Genomic DNA, 22099 nt, shown 5'->3' on the forward strand with positions numbered 1-22099 from the left:
TTGCATCACCGAGCTATGAGATATTATCAAAAAACTGCAGCTCGTCGGATTTTTTGTTTGACTAAATTCGAGTTTCATCTTGCATCTTGAGTTAGCAACTTCATAGTTGAGTAAATATGTAAGAAATACAATAAAAAAATTTTGTTATTACCAAAATCAAGATTACTAGAATTTGTAAACCCAACGATCTTCCCATTTTTTATGATAACAGAACTTAGATATACAATGATTTTAACTAACATAGTTCTCCATCTTTCTGTATGAATCAAAAACACATATTTTCAAAACAATTTAAACACAAATTTTTTCTCCCCCTCAAAATTTAAAATCAATATATCCCTTAAAATTGTAATGATTTCCCCCTTAACACGATTGTTGCAAGCTGTCCGAAAATTCAACTATATATGTCTATGTTAGAAAAATATGAAATTTCGAATTTTAAAGTTCAAAATAAGTTTTAAATGCTCTTTCAAGAACAATCGGCTCTGATACCACTTGATATGATCGATTGATGGACAATAATTGAGCTACAATAGCTCGATTTTTAAAATATTGAAAACAGATTAATTAAATCAAGTTTGATTTTCAAACCAAATGGAAGATACTCAAAATAATTTTTTTTATAAACCAAATAAATATTTTGGTAAAATAGTTAAAAAAATATGCAAGTTGAATGTATAAAAATATTTTTGTTGAAGCATTTTATCAAACATTTGGTATGCAATATTTGGTATTTGAGATACACATAAAATGCTTCAATAATGCATATTAAAAATATTAGCAATAATAAGTAAATGCGATAAATAAAAAGATAAAATTTGTTTATAAATATTCAGAGATTAATAACTTCTACGTAACCATTTTTTCTCTTTGAAAAGGATTCACTAAAAGACTTTGATTTATACAAATCCTTGTACGAACTCATTTCAACTTTGGATTTATCTCTTACCTAATTGAAACTCATAGTACACCCTCGATTGTAAGCCGTAACCTCACAATTCACATAATGTTTAACGTCTCTTATGCCAAGACTAAAAATACAATATTTAATGTCTTTCTGTAAAGACTCACTCATATAAAACTTTGAAGCTTAACTCTCATGTATATGTGTGAGTAATTGTGGGTAAAAATTTTTACAGTATATGTATATATCAAATATATAATCACATTTGGGTTTGCTAGATAACTTCTGATTTAGTCTAACTGACGTGAAATACATCTTGTCCCAAATTGCATTTTCTATTCATTCGTTTGAGACTGTTCAGTTGCATCACCGAGATGTGATATATCATCGAAAAACAGTAACTCGCCATATTTTCAGTTTAGTTAAATTCGAGTTTTAGCTTTCATCTTGAGTCAGTAACTTCACACTTGAGTAAATATATTAGAAACATAATAAAAAGTTTTGTTATCATCAAATCAAAATATTATTAGAGTTTTTAAACTCGACAAAATGAGAAAATATTTTTGTAATCGATTTTTGGAACAGTGAAGTTTGAAGTTCAGGATGCTGACAAATAAAAAGATAGTTCTTTGTATATTTGATGTGCAAATAACAAACTTGAACGATAGAAAATGGCATCTCTCTCAGGTTTATTCATTTCTCTTTGTCTATTCATTCTCTCCCTCGTCTATGTCTACAAATGGCGGTCCAACAAAGCTTTGGAATCTAGAAAAAATTTGCCACCATCTCCGAGAAAGATTCCAATAATTGGCAACCTACACCAGCTCGATGCGTTCCCCTATCGCTCCTTATGTTCTTTGTCCCAGCGCTATGGTCCACTCATGCTGCTCCATTTCGGCAAAGTTCCGGTGCTCGTCGCCTCTTCATTTGATGCAGCTCACGAGATATTAAAGAACAATGACTTAGCCTTCTCAAACAGGCCGAAATCAAGCATAACGAATAAGCTAGCATACGGGGCCAAGGACGTGGCTTTTTCTCCTTATGGGGAGTACTGGAGGCAGATGAGAAGCATATGCGTGCTTCAGCTTCTTTCTAACAAAAGGGTTCAATCCTTTAAACGTGTAAGGGAAGAGGCAACATCGAATATGATCGACACCATTAGGCGATTAGGATGTTCGTCGTGCCCAGTAAACTTGAGTGATTTGTTGGCATCGCTCACAAATGGTGTGATTTGTAGGGCTGCGTTCGGGAAGAAGTATGATAAAGAGGGAGAAGGATATAATTTCAAGAAGTCACTGGAGGAGGTGGGGAAGTTGTTGGGTACTCTTTGTATTGGTGATTACATTCCTTGGCTTTCTTGGATTGATCACATCAGTGGTCTACATGCTAGGATGGATAAAGTGGCTAAACAGTTCGATGAATTCTTGGATGGAGTAATCAAAGAGCACAGGGATCAAGAAAGTGAAAACAGAGTTTTTGGTGGAAATAAAGATCAGTTGAACTTTGTGGATATTTTACTTCAATTTCAGAGGGAAAACAGAGATACTAGTCCTATTGAGGATGCGTCAATCAAAGCTATCATTTTGGTACGATCGATTTCTTAACTCATATTTCAGATTTTTTGTTTGGGCTTGATCCATTTTCTCAATCTATAATTTTTCACTTCTGACAGGATATGTTTGCTGCTGGAACCGATACGACATATACTGCTTTAGAATGGACGATAGCAGAGCTCTTAAGAAATCCCAAAACTCTGAAAATACTTCAGAATGAAGTTAGAACCGTCGCCGGAATTAAAGAAGAGATAACAGAGAAAGATTTGGAAAAAATGCAATATCTAAAAGTAGTGATGAAAGAAAGTCTAAGACTACATGGTCCAGCTCCATTACTCGTGCCTCGTGAATCGACCAAAGACACCACAATAATGGGCTATGACATTGCAGCGGGTACACAAGCTGTTATAAACTATTGGGCCATAGGACGAGACCCATCGTTGTGGGAATATCCCGAAGAGTTTCGTCCGGAGAGGTTCTTCCACACGAACATCGACTACAAAGGGTTAGATTTCGAGTTGCTACCATTCGGAGTTGGTCGAAGAGGATGTCCTGGTCGTTCCTTCGCCTTGTCTATATATGAACTTGCATTGGCGAAATTGGTGCATAAATTTGACATGATATTGCCGAGTGGAGAAAGAGGTGAGGACTTGGATATGAGTGAAGTCAATGGGATCGTGAAATACAAAAAATTCCCTCTGATGGTATTAGCCATTCCAGTTGCTTCTTAGGTGCGTTTATGAACAAATTTAATATCAATACTTAAATTCCATACATATAAATAAAGTATCCGGAAGCACATATTTTGAATGTAAACGCTCTACACTGTGATATAAATTTGGGAAGTAGGTAATGCTAATAATATGCTGTTGGCATGTATCCTCGTGTTAATCTTCATATTCTTCTTGTTGAAATAAAGTTAGTCATATGGCAAAAACTTGTGTGAGACGGTGTCACGGGTCGTATTTTGTGACACAGATCTCTTATTTGGGTCATCCATGAAAAATGATTACTTTTTAGGCTAAGAGTATTATTTTTTATTGTGACTATCGGTAGGGTTGACCCGTCTCACAGTTAAAGATTCGTGAGACCGTTTCACAAGAGACCTACTCTAGTCATATACACTTATCTTGACTNACACAAATAAATAGTCTTAAAATCTTTAATGTAAATCATGAGTCATAAGTCGTAATGCGGAAAAATAGAAGCGCTGGTCCTCAGGTTGTGTGCGTCTTCAGTCCAGTCAGATCATCTGTCAAGACTTCCCTCAACCTCACCTGCATCCATCACACCTAGTGAGTCTAAAGACTCAACATACCATNCATTTTTTATCATATTACGATGAATTTTCATTTATAATCATTTAACTTATAAATTTTTTCAATCAAAATTGAAAAAAAAAATGTACAATTTAAAGGACAAAAATAGAAAAACATATTTAATTTACTGTAGTAAAAAATGTATATTAAACTGTTAACATGATTAAAAATAAAAAAAATTACAAATTACATGTTCAAAAATATAACTTCCCCTTGTTTTTTAGATGCCCCTTGTCTAAGGTAGCTTCGATGCTACATGTGGGGGCAATGCCCCACATGGTTTGGATGGACAAGATTAACACACATGTGTGATTTTAAAAAAATTAGTAGATATTATGTATGTGTGGCTAAATTTGGACATTTGATTTAATCATGGGGGTAGTGCCCTACATGTAGGATGGAATCAACCCTTATCTAAATGTGAACATTTTTTTTCCCATATAGAATCCATTAAAAATACGGGAACCTGATATGTATAGATAAATATTCAAACTTAAATACACTATTAAGACATTGACTAAACTTAATGGTAACATCTCATTTTTCCTTTTTTAATTAGGATTATGGTGGTTTGAAAATAAGGCTGTGATTGCGCAAACTACCCTCTAAGAACCGCTAGGAATTTAATTTATTTGAGCTAAGACAATAATTTAATATTAGAGTTTTTTTGACTACTTGTCTAATAATTAGAGATAAATTTTTTTTTTTTACGGAAAAGCTAATTAGATAATATTAAAGTATTTGAATAGATATTGATTATGGTGTAAATATCTTGAATACAAGCTTTTAAACACATTTTCAGGTTTATTGATTAGAACACTATGACATTATTAAACAATAACTAATAAATAAAACATTTAAAAGTTTGTCAAAATATAATTAATTCAAATAAGAATTCTTGTTGTCACGCCCCAAGACTGATGCGTATTGACATCACTCATCAGTATTGTTTAACAAATTACATTGAAAACAACAAGTCTCAAAACAAATAATCAAAGTCAGTCTAAATAAAAGTACATTATTTTTACGTTACATTACATATCTCTAAGAGAAGAAAGGTGACATATGCGTTGTTAATATCCGAACATCTATAAACAAATTCTTCTATATTTATTAGATTTACGTATCATTTCTACTATTTTTAAGATGCATTATTTGAATCATTTTATATGTATTTAAAATACCAAAATATTGCATATCAAGTGTTTGATAAAATGTTTCAATCAAAATTTTTTTTACTCATTCAACTTGCGTATCTTTTAAATGCTTTACAAAATGTTTAATCGGNCTATTTAAGCTTAAACCTAATTTTTCATAATTTTATAAAGCTTAAACTAGGCGTTTTCATTAACTAGTTAATTAGCGTTTCGTGTGGCGATTAAATCCCGAATAAATCCAAAACTCATTATTTTGATCCCAAATTTTAAACATAACATTTTTAGTATTTATTCTACCCTTCCAAGTCCTGAGCCACCCCCGTGGACCCTTGGATCTATTTTTCCTTCTTAAATTTTCGTTTTTGACCCTTCGACGAACACACCGAGCCATCTCCTAATTTACCCGAGCCACGCCCGAGCCAAAACTTATCCAACCCATCTAGGGACCCTACTGTGCAAGCCCAGCCCCAAAACATGACCCTAACCCGCTCAAAAAGCCTACTGAACATGACCCAATTTTCTGCATATGTGTGTGTCTTGTGTCCTAGTTGTATTAGGACTCCTAGCTGGCTTAGGTCACCTCCAGCCAAGCCCACACGACCCTAACCTTCCCTGGACCACGCCTAGACCCAGCCCAGACCAACCCTTACCCTGGAACCCCAAGCCCGAAGCTCCTGGATCAGAAGCACTACCTGCGCCCCCTTTTCCTTCCGGCGTGCGTGAGTGTTTTGCTTCGCATGGACTCTTGCTCAAGCCACCACGAGCCCTGACCCTTCCTACCCCTCTCTGGACCATCCCAAGCCATCACCCAGACCACCTATCCCAGCCATCAACCGAGCCATTCCCTTGCAAATCTCGGCCAACCCCCATCAATTTACGGGAAGAGTCCTTTACTGCGTGGACTCTTCCCTAGCCTGATGCACGAGTCCTAGCCATGCTAGGACTCTTCCTAGGACCTAGCCCCGTCCCAAACTAGCCCTCCTCAAGACCTGGTCAAGCCCCTAAGCCCCATGCAAAAGAACCGACCCCATGCCCCTTGCAAATACAACAACACCTTCGGCCCCTTTCTGTATTTTTTTCTCGGTGGTTCCAGCTTGTTTTCTCTTCTTTGTGCAGCCTATTGGTGTGATTCTAGACCTTTAAAACTTGTGTAAAACTTGCCCCTTAACATCCTAATTCATGGCAGCCCCTTAAACAATATAAAAACATGATTTTAAAACATGGGATCATGAGTTTTCCTCTTGTTCATGCCACAATTTCGAAAATACTGAAAATAAGTTCATGTTCTTCGAGCATACAATATTTAAAACAATATATGATATGATGGATGAGAAAAGGAGATGTATGGCGTGCCTTTGCGTTTTAAACGCACGAAAAACCGTTGACGACGAAGAACGGATCGAAACCAAGGCTTGCTTCCTTCTTGAACCCTTCGAAAAAAGACNCAACATCAACCTTTGTAGGAGAAGGTCATATAATTAGTTTGTCTTGTGAACAAGCTACACATGGATAATCATTGTATAAAAGAATCTTCTGATTCTTTAGAGGGTATCCATTTGAGTTAATTATTATTTTGTGCATCATTGTTGCCCCGGGGTAGCCAAGTCAATCATGCCATAATTTGAAGTTTTGTTGGTCAACAAACTTCTGGTTTGTGACAATGTTTGTTTCAACTGTTTTTATTGTTGTAAAATACATTCTTGAAGGGAGTGCACATGATTTTTATTTTATGTGTTTCTGGCCAAATATAATAGATGTTATGCAAATGTATTATAAATTATTTTCATTAAATATTTAAATATAATATTCATTTCGGCGGATATCTTTAAAGATAAGAAAATTTCTAATAGATTTGCTAGCATATAGAGAATTTTCAATGTATAGACTTGTATCATTTGGTAAAATGATTTTTTCCTTTCCATAGCTTTCAATAATTTTTGATGCACCCGATATTGTTGTAACATTATTTTCAGCTAATGTTAACTCCAAAAAATACTTTATATTTTGAAGAATGGTATGTGTTGTATCAATATCCTTTAAGGATTCATCATGACATTTCTTCATTAGTCTAAAATAAAATATAACTCAATAAGCTAAATATGATAAATAACATGTAAGAGTTTCAAATGAAATATTTATTGAATAATAAAAAAAATTTAATTGAATAAAAAAATAAACTTCAATGACAAATCTTAAACATGAACTAAACTTCAAAATAAAAATGAGACCACGATAACCTAAGAACAATAGAAATTCAAAGCAGAAGTAAGACCAATAAAACACCAACACCAATCAAATTATCTATATTTCCATCTAGATGTGCGAAGAAATCAGAGACGTTCAAGTGAGTTATATCAATTGACTTTCTCTCCACAAAGTATCATTGTGGAACTAGTCTTGACTAATATAGAATTATAATCACTGACATACTTAAAATCTTGTAAGTGTAGATGCATCCGTTCATATCGGGCTCTTGGGAGAAATACAGTTCTCTTATGGTCAAATCTTTCTTTTAAATTTTTCCAAAGATCTCGTGGCTCTTTCACAGTGAAATATTCAATTTTCAACCATCATTGAGGTACTTACGAAGAAAAATGAGTGTCTTTTCACGATCTAGCTATGATATTTCATTTCCTTATTTGATTGTATCCCCTAAATTCATAGAGACAATGTGGACCTCGGCATCCAAAATCCATGATAAATAATTTTTTCCAGTCAAGTGCTTCAAACTCAAGCTTGGTGATGTTCGTCATTGCAACTTTAAAAAAAATATATGTAATTAGAATTATAACAAAAACATATTAAAATTGTATTATTTATAGAGTAAAATTATATTACTATCATTGAAAATAAATAGTATAACAAATTATGCAATGATAACACATATTACCACTTTTACTATGCAATTTTGAAATTTCGTTATTCTATTTGTTAAACAAGCATCAATGAACATAAATAATGAATTATTTTATCTAACTATTATATAGTATTCATTTGTGCATAGAAAATATAAATAAGCAAGATATCATGTAAGCTATCGAATTTGGTGTACATGGAGATGTATTCAATTAATAATTTATGTATCAATTTACGACTAAATCAAATTTCAAAGACCGACAAATAATTTACGTTGTTCGCCAAGTAAGTACTAACATATGAACCAATCAATTTCAAAGTGAAGAAAAGACATATAAGAAAATAATAAAAAATTGTTTTGTCCAATTAATATCAATTATAGTATTGTGATCGACTCAAAATTCGTCATAAATCTATCAAATAGTTGTATTCACACAAAATATTTTAGTGACTAGTTAAATCATCAAAATTAAGATAATATAAATACTAAACATGTAAGTCAAGATATGATAAGAAAACTTAAATCAAAACAAGAATATATTTATAATTTATATTGCACCAATATTCTTCAAGAATATTGTTGAAACATATATTTGTCAAAATTCTTTATAAATATGATAACGTTATATTTTATATCAATATTATTCATAGATATTGATAAATCTTTATGATCTTAAATCAAGATTTTTCGAGAATATTGATAAATCTTACATCTTTGTATTTTATTTATACATCTATCAATATTATCAACATAAAGTCGTATTGTACTACTTTAGAAACATCAACATAAAATTAAAAGTTGTGTTTTTTCACGAGAATCAATATAAACTTATAATTTGTGCTACTTCGAGAGCATCAATATTAAATCTAAATATTGTGCTACTTCGAGATCATCCATACAAGAGTAAGAATTTTACCTTGAAGAACACCTGAGCTGATAACGTAATAATGAAAAATACAAAGATGAGAAAATGAATTAGAATGTTTTATTTATCATTTGAGACATCTATTTATAGAGTATATTTACAGAGTTTAAATAGTTGATAACATTATAAAATATAAATTTTATAATAATGATCATCTACAATATTTTATCTATAAAAAAAATTGTTAGTATTATAATCCACTAGTATAGTTTTGAGACGGGTTACCCGAATCATCCGACCCATAAAATAGAGCTTGGTGAAAAAGAGAAGACCAGACGATAATGGCGATGAGCATAGTAGATCATCAATTACGCAGCAATACCCACAAAACCTACGACGTTCACTTCTTTGACGATTCGATCCACACCACCGTCACCCACGACCCTGAAATCGTGTCCCAGTGGATCTCGGATCTAGAACCCGACCACCGCATCGCCGGACTAGACGTGGAGTGGCGACCCTGCTTCAATCGAAACACGCAGAACCCAGCCGCCACCCTCCAGCTCTGCGTGGGCCGTCGTTGCCTGATCTTCCAACTAATTCACGCCCCGACCGTCCCATCCTCGCTGGTCGGTTTCCTCTCAAATCCCAACTATACTTTTGTGGGGGTGGGTATAAAATTTGATCTGAGAAAGATTGAAAAAGATTACGGGTTCGGAATGGACGCCAAAATAGTGGATTTGAGGAGTTTGGCGGCGGAAGTATATGACAGGATGGATTTAAAGAATTCCGGGGTGAAGGGGTTGACGAAAGTGGTGCTGGAGAAGGAAGTGAAGAAGCCGAGGAGGGTGACGATGAGCAGATGGGATAAGCAGTGGCTGACGCCAGATCAAGTCCAGTATGCTTGTTTGGATGCATTTGTGTGTTATGAGATGGGCAGGATTCTGAATGCTTCTGGGTGAAAAAAGGTACAGAATCTGGCTTTGATTTCACTTTAATCGGATCATCTAATTCTTGTGAAGAATGTGAACTACAGTTTCTGGGTTTTCTGTTCTCTAATGCGATGTTGAATCTTTGATCGAAATCTGGGACGGTGAAAGGATTTTTTTCCTATAATTGTGAAAGAGAATTAGAAAATATAGCCTTATTAAAACAAATTTATTTATTTAACAATTTGATGGATACGTCTAGTTATGCATTTGAGACCTGAAAATGTCTTATGGATTCTGGTCTCAAATGTCTTATGGATTCTTGTTTTTTATGGAACATAACGTGTGTTTGGTTCTTTCAAAATATGAATTTGGATTTGGATTTGGATTTGGAAATTTAAGTATTTGAAATTACATTTGGTGTTCGGTTTAAAATTTAAAAATGATATTTACAAATCCATTTTTTGTTTAGAGAAAAAAAGATTCGAATTTGGAATTTTAAAATTTTACTAAGCTATCTTTAGAAATCATGTAAACATAATTTCATTTAGATAAAAAAAATAATTGTATGTTCTTAAAATCTAAATCCCACCAAATCTAATCAAATTTGATTGGATTTGGATATACTCATTTAAATCCCATTAAATCCCATAAAATTCTAAACAAATCCGAATTTTTTTTTAAATCACCTTATCTAACAGTAAAAATAGGATTTTGAAATCCAAATCCCATGAAATCATCTCAAATCCTGGTTGCCAAACACACTGTAAAGAATTAATTTTGTAAATCAAATTTTTATTTTATGAGACGGATTTTCTATGTAATCAAATCTATAAAAAATATTATTTTCTATATCATAATTTTTAATTTTCTTTCCAAATACTTATCGTTTTACATAAAACCAACTCATGTATAATCTTCTACATTATTCATTTGATTTCAATGAATACAAACTTATGTTTAAAATATCAAATTTAACCAAAAGATTTTGGTTCATGATCTTCATTATCATTTATGATGTCGATTGCCACATTATAAGAAAATATATCATCAATTTTTTCTATATTTTTTCGGTTCCATATTTTTCCAGTATTAATATAATTGATAGAGATTTCATGATTCTCGTCAGTTTGTGGTTCTGACAGAACATTTTCATCATGATGTGTTTCTTCAGGAACAACATTCTCTATTTTGTGATCATCATGTGTTTCTTCAGGAACATCATTCTCTATTTTGTGATCATTGTGTTTCTCTATGAATTTTCTTTTTCGAGGATTTTTATCCTTGTAACCGACTGGCCTTCCACGCTTCAGGCGTTTTACGACATCATGACTTTGTTCAATTTGTTTCTTTGGAATTTCAATTCGAGCAGGAGCATTTACAGCATGTATATATGATTTAGTTACCTTTTTTGCATCTGTAAATGCATCTGGTATTTGATTTGCTATTCTTTGCAAGTGCACAATTTGTTGTACATCTTTTTCACATTGTTGTGTTCTTGGATCCAGATGTAACAATGATGATACATACCATGTAATTTCCTTTTCGGTATGTTTCTTGTTTCCCCCTAACATTGGGAAGATTTCCTCATTAAAATGACAATCAGCAAAACGTGCTGTNATCGGCATGATTTGATAAAGTTTTTACGAGCGTTTGTTTCTGTGAACGCCAAGAAATTGCAGTGCCTCCACGAGTAAATACATATCCAGTTTGGGAACGTGCCTTGTGTGGATCAGATAAGTATCCAGCATCAGCATAACCAATTATACTTTGATTGGTATCTTTTGAATACAAAAGTCTCAAGTCTGTTGTTCCTCGTAGATAACGAAATATATGTTTAATTCCGTTCCAGTGTCTCTTTGTTGGATATGTGCTAAATCTTGCCAATAAATTTACGGCGAAAGATATATCAGACCTTGTACAATTTGTAAGATACATAAGGACATCGATAGCATTTAAATATGGTATTTCTGGACCAAGAATATCTTCATCATCTTCACATGGACGGAATAGATCATTTTCTATGTTTAATGATCTAACAACCAATGGAGTACTTAAAGGATTTGATTTATCCATATTAAAACGTTTAAGGATCTTTTCTATATAATTTTTCTGGTGAACAAATATTCCACATTCTTTTTGTTCAATTTGTAAACCCAGACAATACTTGATTTTTCCAAGATCCTTCATTTCAAATTCTTCCTTCAAGTATGATACAACTTCATGAATTTCATTATTCGTTCCAATGATGTTTAAATCATCAACATATACAGCAATATTTACACATCCGGATGTTGTTTTCTTAATAAAAACACAAGGGCATCTTGAATTATTTACATATCTCTTTTTCATCAAGTGATCACTTAACCGATTATACCACATTCGGCCCGATTGCTTTAACCCATTTAATGATCTTTGTAATTTCACAGAATAACATTATATGGGTTTTGAACTTTGTGCTTCAGGCATCTTAAATCCTTCAGGGATTTTCATATATATATATATTACTATCAAGTGATCCATATAAGTAAGCTGTAACAACATCCATAAGACGCATTTCTAAATTTTCAGATACCGCCAAACTAATCAAATACCGAAACGTAATTGCATCCATCACAGAAGAATACGTTTCTTCATAATCAATTCCAGGCCTTTGAGAAAAACCTTGTGCAACAAGTCGAACTTTATATCTTACTATTTCATTTTTCTCATTTCGCTTTCGAATAAAAACCCATTTGTATCCAACAGATTTTACACATTCAGGTGTAAGGACTATAGGTCCAAAAACATTACGTTTATTTAGCGAATCNTATGTTCAGCGAAGTTGGTCTACTTTTTTTTTTTTCCTTTTATTGATTCTTTATAAAGTTTACAAAGGTGATCAGGGGCTTGACAAATACGGGACCAATGTCCTGGAGTACCACATCTGAAACAAGAACTTTCAAATCTTAATTTCGAGTGATTTTCATTAACACTCATGTTCTCATGATGCCTTTTCTGTGGGTGGTTCGTGACGCCCTTTTGAGATGAGTTATAAAAATAACTATCTCTATTGTTTTCAAAACCACGGCCTCGACCACGACCACGACCAATTCCACGACCACGTCCACGTCCACGACCACGACCTCGACCAAAACCTTGGCTTTGAATTTGATTTTGGTTTCCAAGTTTAAATTCATTTTTACTTACAGCATTTACTTCTGGAAATGCTGATGATCCAGTGGGTCGGGACTGATGATTTCTCATTAGTAGCTCGTTGTTATTTTCCGCCACAAGAAGACAGGCGATGAGCTCAAAATATTTCGCAAATCCACGCACTCTATATTGTTGCTGTAAAGTTATATTTGATGCGTGAAACGTGGAAAATGTTTTTTCAAGCATTTTCGATTCTGTGACCTCATGTCCACAAAATTTTAGCTGCGAGATTATTCGATACATCGCTGAATTGTAATCACTGAATTTCTTAAAATCTTGGAATCTTAACATATTCCATTCATCACGGGTGGTCGGAAGTATAACTTCCCTTATATGTTCAAATCTTTCTTTCAATCCTTTCCACAGAGCCATGAGATCTTTTTCGATGAGATATTCACATTTTAAACCTTCATCGAGATGTCGACGCAAAAATATTATAGCTTTTGCTTTTTCTTGTGATGAAGATATACCATTTTCTTTAATGGTCTCGCTTAGACCCAATGACTCAAGATGCATTTCTACATCGAGAGTCCATGGCATATAATTTTTCCCCGTAATGTCGAGTGCAACAAATTCGAGCTTTGTCAAGTTTGACATGGTGGTACTAAAAAAATTATGATGCATTTTATTAGTTAATGAATATTGCAATACAAAATAATGGATAAACAACAAATACAAGCATTCGTAAAAATAAAGAAAACACATGAGGAGGATATTCTCCGATAAGTACAAGATTCGTGAGTATTATAACCAAAATNCTAAAAAATTACGATGTATTTTTATTAGTTAATGAATATTGCAATACAAAATAATTGATAAACAACAAATACAAGCATTCGTAAAAATAAAGAAAACACACGAGGATGATATTCTCCGATAAGTACAAGATTCGTGAGTATTAGAACCAAAATAATTAAAAATAACTTTGTGAAAGCCATCTTCTTTTTTCTTCAAAAATTTGATGAAGAATAATTTTAGAGAAGAAGAGAAAGTTGGAGTGATTGAATATGTTTGTGAGATCATATTTATAGGACAAAAACTGGCCGTTTTGTTACCGTTTATGACCGTTGGTGTACAAGAAAATAAATGTATGTATTTGTATAATTTTATGATAATAATATGGTGTATATAATATTAGTAATGTTTTAAATAATTATGTATATCATATCACAATATTATAATGAAATGTCATAAGATATTTTGTTTAAAAATCTTATAGGCTTTTATACTTGTCGTATCCCTTACCGGGAGTGTGGGATGTCGTCTTAACATCCTCCCAGGATTTATAACAAGTTTTTTGAAAAATTTATTTTTATTATTTATAATAACATTATATATTAAATATATAAACAATAAATAAATAAATAATAAAATAAATATTATTACTTTTGTTATCTTTTTCTTCTGTTTTGGAGCTTGTAAAAATATGGAGGACTTTTATAGTTTCGTGCTGATAACGTGTTGTGAAAAAGTAAAAAATTACGGTAAAAAGTAAAAATCTCAAACTCTCAAAATTATCACACTACACACTTTATAATATTTTTCTCTCAACTCAATTGTATCAAATCTTTACAAATAGAGACCTATTTATAGGATTTCTTTGGAAAACAATCCAAAAATAATTGCATCATTACATACATCATCACACACTAATTTTCAATATTCAACACCTAATTTTACCTAATTTTCAACATTCAACATTATAATTTTCTACACAAATAAATATTAATTTTCAACATAAACATTGTATTTTAATAATAAAAAAACAGTGTAATTACATCAAATGGTATATGATAATGAAATTTCGTATCAATATAAATAATTTATTTTTAGGCAAAAACTTGTGTGAGACGGTCTTACGGGTCATATTTGTGAGACAGATCTCTTATTTGGGTCATCCATAAAAAATATTATTTTTTATGTTAAGAGTATTATTTTTTATTGTGAATATCGGTAGGGTTGACCCGTCTCACATATTAGGATCCGTGAGACCCACTCTTATTTTTATTAATTGAATTTTGTGTAAAAAAATACCGTTGCACTTATTTTTTTTATTTACGGGGCCATGAAAATAGTATCAGAGCCGATGTAAAATAGTTCTAACATACAATATTATTATTGTAATTAAATTTTCGATGATGAGATTTTTCTAAATTATTGATCCAAACATACGTTCAAGATTTATTAATTTCGAGTTTTATTCCAATATTTTGTAATATTTAAAACAAGAAAATCTAACTTATGTTAGATAGCAAGAGCAACTAGGAACGAATAAAAGAACTCAAATATGATTTAAAATATTAGATTTCTAGAAAAAATTTCAAAATCCTCTTAACTCTTCAAATATTTTAGAGAAATCCAAAAGATGATACAAAATTATGACAGTTTGTCATATTATGTACAATGTAAAATTGAAGAAATCCTTAAGAAATAAGAATAAATTCTTGAAACTTTTAAAAGATATTCAAACATGAATCCAAACTATAGAACAACCAAGTTCTAGTAAAAGAATACCGGAAAGATGGTTATCACCCTCATTTGGAACTGAATTCCTATCAGATTGATAATTTTGTCACCGTTGATCGATGAACACGAAAGAGTGTGAAACTTTTATCATTAATAGAATAACTATACAAGAACTACAAAGGAAAAGTGTAGGATCTTTTGACAAAAACATGGGAGGATCATGAACAGATTTCCAAACTGGTGGAGAATCGCATGAAGAGTATGAGTCTATCTCACAGGGATGGACAAAATCAATTTTTCATTTAAGTTTTATCAAAATTCTGTAATTGGATCTTTTATTTTAAATACCATTACAGGAAAAACAAAAATTTTTGCAGAAGAAATATTTTGTGGAACAACAACTACGAGGAGTAAAGAAACTCTTCGGAAATTCTGCAATATGGCTCATATTGAAAGATGATTAGAAGACATCTGTCCAAAGTGTCTGAACCAGAAACAACCTGAGTTTGGGAAAGATTTTAGGACAAGATTTGACTGAAAACATACTGCAGGAAGAAGCACATGTAGTGGAGGACCATACAAGTCACTTTTTTCTATGGTGACTATAAAAAAACAAAAGATTCTCCGATAAAGTTAAAGAAATCATGTGATCCAATCAATCTATTAAAAGTGAATATACCACTCAACCACCCCGAAAAGGATATAACACTAAATAATAGTTTACATGACCACCTACCACAAGCTGATGTCGGCCAAAACTGTTAAGAAAAATAATTTACGAGTCTGAAGTCCGGATTTCAAATCCACCAATGTTTTTATATATACCAAGACAAAAAGAAGATGAAGACATCATTCATCATCTTCATTTTCTTTCAAATGAAACTGTAATAGTTTCTTTAAAAGCTTATGTGTGTTGTATTTCTCGCTACAATTGGTAGCTAAACAAGTTCATCATCCTCTACATGAGATTACTATATGATAATTTTGTATGTTTGAATAAAATAACCAAGACTTTTTGTCCTTCTTATGTACCATTTGCAAAATTAAACTTATTTACTGTATATTATGAGGTAGAAAACGATAAAAAGTTATGTTAAGTGTTGTTGAAGGGATCTACTTCAAGAACTATCTGTGCAACTGTGTGGTTAGGCTGATATATATATATATATATATCATGTTTCCGTAAAATAAATTAAACAATTTATCTCTTTGATATACTTCCGTAAAATAAATTAAACAATTTATCTCTTTGACCGGANTAGCCCTTTGACTTTAGACATACTCGATAAGTATAATGTCACATATCTAAAAAAGAGCTTAAGTTTACAACATTTTAAATAAGTCAGGGAGTTTAAACTAATTTTTAATGGGCAAAAAGAATAATGACTAAATATAACTATCGCTTGGAGAGTAATTTGAAAAATGACCACATTTTTAAGATTATTTTAAAAAAATTACCAACTCAACTAAATTTAAAAAATTTACCAACTCAACTAAATTGGGATTTAACTTTAATAACTCAACTAAATTGGGATTTAACTTTAATATATAATAATGGATAAATGTTTGTATTATAAACACACAATTTTTTTAAAAAAATAAAATTTAAAATACTTCCACCGTACATTAGAAGGGAACGTAAAACCTGAGCACAACACGTGCATTTCTTGAAATAAAAAATATGTATTTTTTTTTCTTTTTCATTAATATAAAATAAGATTGTAGAATGTGCGAGTGGGCAATTGAGAGAGAGAGTTCGCAGTATAGCACAGTGCACGTAGGCTGATGAGAATTGCTTCACGAGCCAAAAGATCTCCCACTTTTTTTTCTGTGCGGTGATTCATTACTGGATCATTTATAACCCCCACTTTCGCTTTAAAGTAGAGATTTAAAGACCCAATTTGTGGTTTCTTAAGTATATTCTGTATCCAGCTCAATTTCATTGGGTTGGAGGTTTGCGAGGAAAGGTACAATCTTGAAATTATGTAGGCCTTAACTTGTTGGAAATGTTGATTTAGTTGTTATTTGGTTTCTATGTGCTTCGATGTGATTAATGTTGTAGTGCATTTTTGCAATTTGATTTTTTTTTTGTTTTGGTTTATTTTTGTGGGTTCCCCTCCCCACATTTTCTCTCGAGTTATTTTTGCTGAAAGTTCGACTTTGTAGGCTCTCAGAAATGCGAATATCTGAGTTTCGAATCGGGGTTATGTTCCTTTTTTTTTTTTTTTAAAAAAAATTATTCCTCTTTTGGAGATTCCAAGATTTTAGTAGTTAGTATTAGTATTAGTATTTGTTTTGTTCTTTCTTTCGTCGAAGATTATGCATGTTTTTGCTGGTGCAAAAGATAGCCATTTACTGTTGAAGTAGAATGGCTGTACTTGGCAAAAGATGGCTTTTCTTTCAAACTTCATGTCGCGATTCTATTGAGGTTGTTCTTACAAGAGTTTGTGCCGTACACTCTAATTGAGGTTTTTCTTTCAACTTTATGTATTGATTCTACTGAGAAATGCGAATATCTGAAATTTCAGAATTATGATCCCAACGTTTTATATACTTTCTCGTTGAAGATGCCATTTGATATTGAATCTTACTATTACCGTTGTACTTTACTAGAGTCTGAATAATCCTAACTCTCTCCGTTAAACACTTAGTGAAAAAATGGTGAACCCGGGGTTCTTTCATGGGAGCAACAAATCGAGTTCAGTAACTCTGAGCTTTCGAATACCCTATTATACTCACTGGGGCCAGCATCTTCTGGTTTGTGGTTCTGAACCTGTACTTGGCTCGTGGAGCGTGAAGAAAGGCCTTTTGTTAAGCCCTTCTCACCAAGGGGCTGAGCTTATATGGTCTGGCTATCTCTCCGTAACGGCCAGGTTTGCATGTGAGTACAGCTATTATGTGGTGGATGATGAGAGGAACGTTTTGAGATGGGAGGCTGGAAAGAAAAGAAAACTGTTCTTGCCGAATGGCATTCAGAATGGGGAGTTGGTANATGGTACATTTTTTTTTGTATTTTATCAATAAAATTGTGAGTTTTCTCCAAATTGAGAATTGCCTCGAGTTCTAGTGTGTTTTGACTCATTTTAATCGCTCGACTCTATAAACTAAAATCGATAAATTTCATTCTAAGATTTTTTTAAAAAAAAAAAATCACTTCCTTCTCCATTTTTTCCACGAACAGATCATGTATACCATAACTCGTTAATTATAATTAATGCAGTCAGTATTATATTATTATGGTAAAAATTTGTGTGAAACGGTCTCAAAGATCGTATTTTGTGAGACGGATCTCTTATTTGAGTCATCCATGAAAAAGTATTACTTTTTATGCTAAGAGTATTACTTTTTATGCTAAAAGTATTACTTTTTATTGTGAATATCGGTAAGATTGACTCGTCTCACGGATAAAGATTTATGACACCGTCTCACAAGAAACCTACTATACTATTATTGTTATTAAAATAATTAACTATTATCATCAAAATATATATCGTTGTAGATGTGCTATTACCGTTATCATCAATAATGGTATTGTGAATATTATTAATATTTTGTTATTATAACTAATGTTCTATTATTATTAGGAAAAATTGTTTTTTATTAGCATTTTGTGATTTTATCTCTACGTTGTCAAATTTCAGTTTTAGCCTGATATCTTTATAATTTTATTCATTTTCTCATGTGACGCTGATATGACACTAATACAATGCTAACGTGACACTGATTTTTGTAATATCACATGAGCACTTCTCATGAAAAAATATTAAAATTGTCAAAAAAAATCATAAGATAAATGACTAAACTTGAAATTTATTGACATAGCATACCAAAAACGCACATAAACAAATATACAAGACAAATTTATTTCCTCTCATTATTATTAAGGTTATTCATATTATTTTTGTTCTACGAGATAGAGACACCAGTTACATATAACTATTTTCTAGACACTCTCATATGTTTACTTATTCTTAGGTTATCTTCATCGATAATCTTCTTCGGCCTTGGCGAAGGGTCCTCGACACTCCTACAGTTTTTGTCGTAATCCAATGATATCGATGCTCTAATGATGTCGATGCCAAAAAATCAACCGCTCTGTTTTGCTCTCTATATATGTGATACACCCGAACTTCCCATTCCTTCTCGAGTAACTTTTGACAACCGTAGACTAAGTTGGACGATGGAAGCAAAGGGCCACTTCACCATTGTTCTCTATAATTTATCATTTTAACTTAAATTAAATCTAACAAATTATTATTTATCAATCAAATCAAATATTATATTAATTAATTTTTTTAATTTTTTTATTATATTTAACCCTTAAATCTATATTTTATTATCTCGTCTTTAACCGTAAAGTGGCATTTGATAATGCTTATCCTACCTACGCCAGATAACAGGCGCTGTACAATGGGGCCGTATCATTTTGACAGGCTATACGATACGATACACAGTGGTAGCGGTGCGGATTCCAATCCCTAAGCGGGATTTTGTTTTTACTTTTCGACTAAAATTTGAATGCAATTTTTTTTTTTAAAGCGGGATTTTGTTTTTACTTTTCAACTAAAATTTGAATGCAATTTTTTTTTTTTTAAAAAAAAAGCAAATCCATTACACATGAGATACAAAACAACTTTGGTAGATGCACTTGAAATTGTCTCTCATCACGGGACGATGAACACTATTTATATTTACAATATTTTTATAAATGATCTAAATATAACATATGTATCTTCTCAGAAATTTTTTTTAAAAAAAATACTCAAAAAAACGATTATAAACTTTATTTAGTCAAAGATTGTCTATAATTATTATTTTTAAACATTTACCATCGATGACTGAATTGCGTGAAGGCAAAAACTTGTGTGAGACGATCTCACGAGTCGTATTTGTGAGACAGATCTCTTATTTGGATCATCCATAAAAAAGTATTACTTTTTATGCTGAGGGTATTATTTTTTATTGTGAATATGGGTAGGGTTGACCCGTCTCACAGATTAAGATCCGTGAGACGGTCTCACATGATACTTACATTATAATTTATTTATGGAATGGTTGTGTTGTACTTTTGACATTGCTCCTATTCACACAGTCACCCACACAGAAACAAAATTCCATTGGGAGTAACATTCATAGCTACTGGCCGATGGATGGATGGATGGATGGATGGATGGATGGAATGATTGACGGACGAACGGACGTGGTGGATCGATCCCACCCCACATCAACAAAACCAAAGTGGATCCCGGAAATATGAACCATTTTTCAGAATTTCATAAAAAGTAGACACATATTCTTGGACAGCGAAGCAATACCAGACAATGTGCAAGCAAAGAATCAATAACAAGCAATCACGGTGTTATGGAGAAGAAATTCATAAGAAAGATGCAGATAATTTACAGAAAACGCAGAAGGAAGAAATATTCAGTGGACAATCTTTTGAAACCCTAACCTTGCAATGGAAACCAAGAACAAGCTTCGACATAGAAAGTGAAATAATAAAACACACGACATAATCAGTAGATTAGCAAAACGAAGCATCGATCACACTGCCTTTTTTTCAGCGCGAAGCATTCAACATCCGGCCCATTTCAAAACACACGAAAGCATCAAGACAAGCGTACTCGACTTGATCATAAGTCAGACGCCGGTTATCCCATCCACTCAGGGTCACCCACCTCGGCTTGTCCACCTCTTTGTTCAGTACAAAACTAGCCAAATCCTTAAGCCCCTTACACTTCAAGTCCCTATTACCAAACTCATACGCCGCCAAATCCCTCAAATCCACTGACTTAACATTGCTCCCAAGCCCATAATCTTGTTCAAGCTTTTCCAAGTCAGATTCGATACCGACTCCTACGAAAGTATAGTTAGAGTTTGAGAGAAACCTGGAGAGAGAAAAGGGGATACCCTGGGAGTGAATGATTTGGTAGATGAGACATCTGCGGCCGACGCATAGTTGTAGGATGGCTATTGGGTTTGGTAAGCGGCTGAAGGGGGGGCGCCACTCGACGTCGAGCCCGACGATAAGGTGGTGGAGGCGGCAGCGATGGATTGACTCCACTTCAGAGATCCAATCCGATACGGCGTCGCAGTCGTCGGTGACAGTGGTGTAGATAGAGTCACCGTAGAATTCAACGTTGAAGTTGGTGGTATGGGTCTCATTGGGAAATTCGGCGTGGTGAATCATAGTTTCTACACTTTGCGTGTGTGTGTGTGTTCTATTGTTCTCGTATGGTAGGTTTATATTGTGACGTGGGCGATTGAAATTCGTACTGGATATACTTGGCAAATGCGGTAAATTAAATTTTTAGATTTGATCTATTAATTATTTAAAAAAAAATTATTCAATAATTTAGATTTTTTTTAATTTTATTTTATGAAAATGTTGAAATTGAAAGTTGTTTATACGATAGTGTCAAAAGACAAAAATTTGTGTGAGACGATATCAGAAATCGTATTTTGTGAGACGAATCTCTTATTTGGGTCATCCATGAAAAAATTATTTTTTATGCTAAGAGTATTAATTTTTCTTATGAATATCGATAGAGTTGATACGTCTCAAAGATAATTATTCTTGATATCGTCTCACAAAAGACCTACTCATGTCAAAAATATAGATTTGATATTAAAAATGATTGACATATTCGACATTATGTCAATATTTAAATCAAATTAATCGAAAATTAAAATTTAAAATATCTAGATTTTGTTCGTAGTATAAATAATATTTTCTTTTTTTTTTATGTTGATAATAACAATAAAGATACTGATCTTTTTCTACTGTAACGCAACTAGTAAAAACTAGGCAGGCCCGTATGTCGTATATTGTGTGACATTAAATATCATATATT

General features: G+C 32.6%; 3 protein-coding genes across 3 annotated transcripts; 2 read left to right on the forward strand and 1 right to left on the reverse strand.

Annotated features, from left to right (window-relative positions):
• Positions 1–1536: 1536 nt before the first annotated feature.
• Positions 1537–3363, forward strand: LOC140990996 (cytochrome P450 71A6-like). Its single transcript, XM_073460901.1, has 2 exons — positions 1537–2490; positions 2577–3363. The coding sequence occupies exons 1-2, from the start codon at positions 1576–1578 to the stop codon at positions 3186–3188; spliced, it is 1527 nt and encodes a 508-aa protein (XP_073317002.1). The 5' UTR covers positions 1537–1575; the 3' UTR covers positions 3189–3363.
• A 5550-nt stretch (positions 3364–8913) lies between these two features.
• On the forward strand, positions 8914–9812 carry LOC140991694 (3'-5' exonuclease-like). Its single transcript, XM_073461798.1, has one exon. The coding sequence runs from the start codon at positions 8997–8999 to the stop codon at positions 9615–9617; it is 621 nt and encodes a 206-aa protein (XP_073317899.1). The 5' UTR covers positions 8914–8996; the 3' UTR covers positions 9618–9812.
• Positions 9813–20588: 10776 nt separating this feature from the next.
• Positions 20589–21472, reverse strand: LOC140991903 (3'-5' exonuclease-like). The gene has a single exon (XM_073462070.1). It carries the CDS (start codon positions 21433–21435, stop codon positions 20806–20808), a length of 630 nt encoding a protein of 209 aa, XP_073318171.1. The 5' UTR covers positions 21436–21472; the 3' UTR covers positions 20589–20805.
• Between the last annotated feature and the right edge of the window lie 627 nt (positions 21473–22099).

This window comes from Primulina huaijiensis, chromosome 13 (assembly GCF_012295235.1).
Source record: "Primulina huaijiensis isolate GDHJ02 chromosome 13, ASM1229523v2, whole genome shotgun sequence".
In the NCBI taxonomy this organism is placed as follows: domain Eukaryota; kingdom Viridiplantae; phylum Streptophyta; class Magnoliopsida; order Lamiales; family Gesneriaceae; genus Primulina; species Primulina huaijiensis.

Excerpts from the sequence above, each read along its gene's own strand:
- LOC140990996 (XM_073460901.1), top strand. The coding sequence starts at position 1,576 with ATGGCATCTCTCTCAGGTTTATTCATTTCTCTTTGTCTATTCATTCTC. Across the intron at positions 2,491-2,576 it reads CAATCAAAGCTATCATTTTG|GATATGTTTGCTGCTGGAAC; the intron begins GTACGATCGATT and ends CACTTCTGACAG.
- LOC140991694 (XM_073461798.1), top strand. The coding sequence starts at position 8,997 with ATGGCGATGAGCATAGTAGATCATCAATTACGCAGCAATACCCACAAA.
- LOC140991903 (XM_073462070.1), bottom strand. The coding sequence starts at position 21,435 with ATGATTCACCACGCCGAATTTCCCAATGAGACCCATACCACCAACTTC.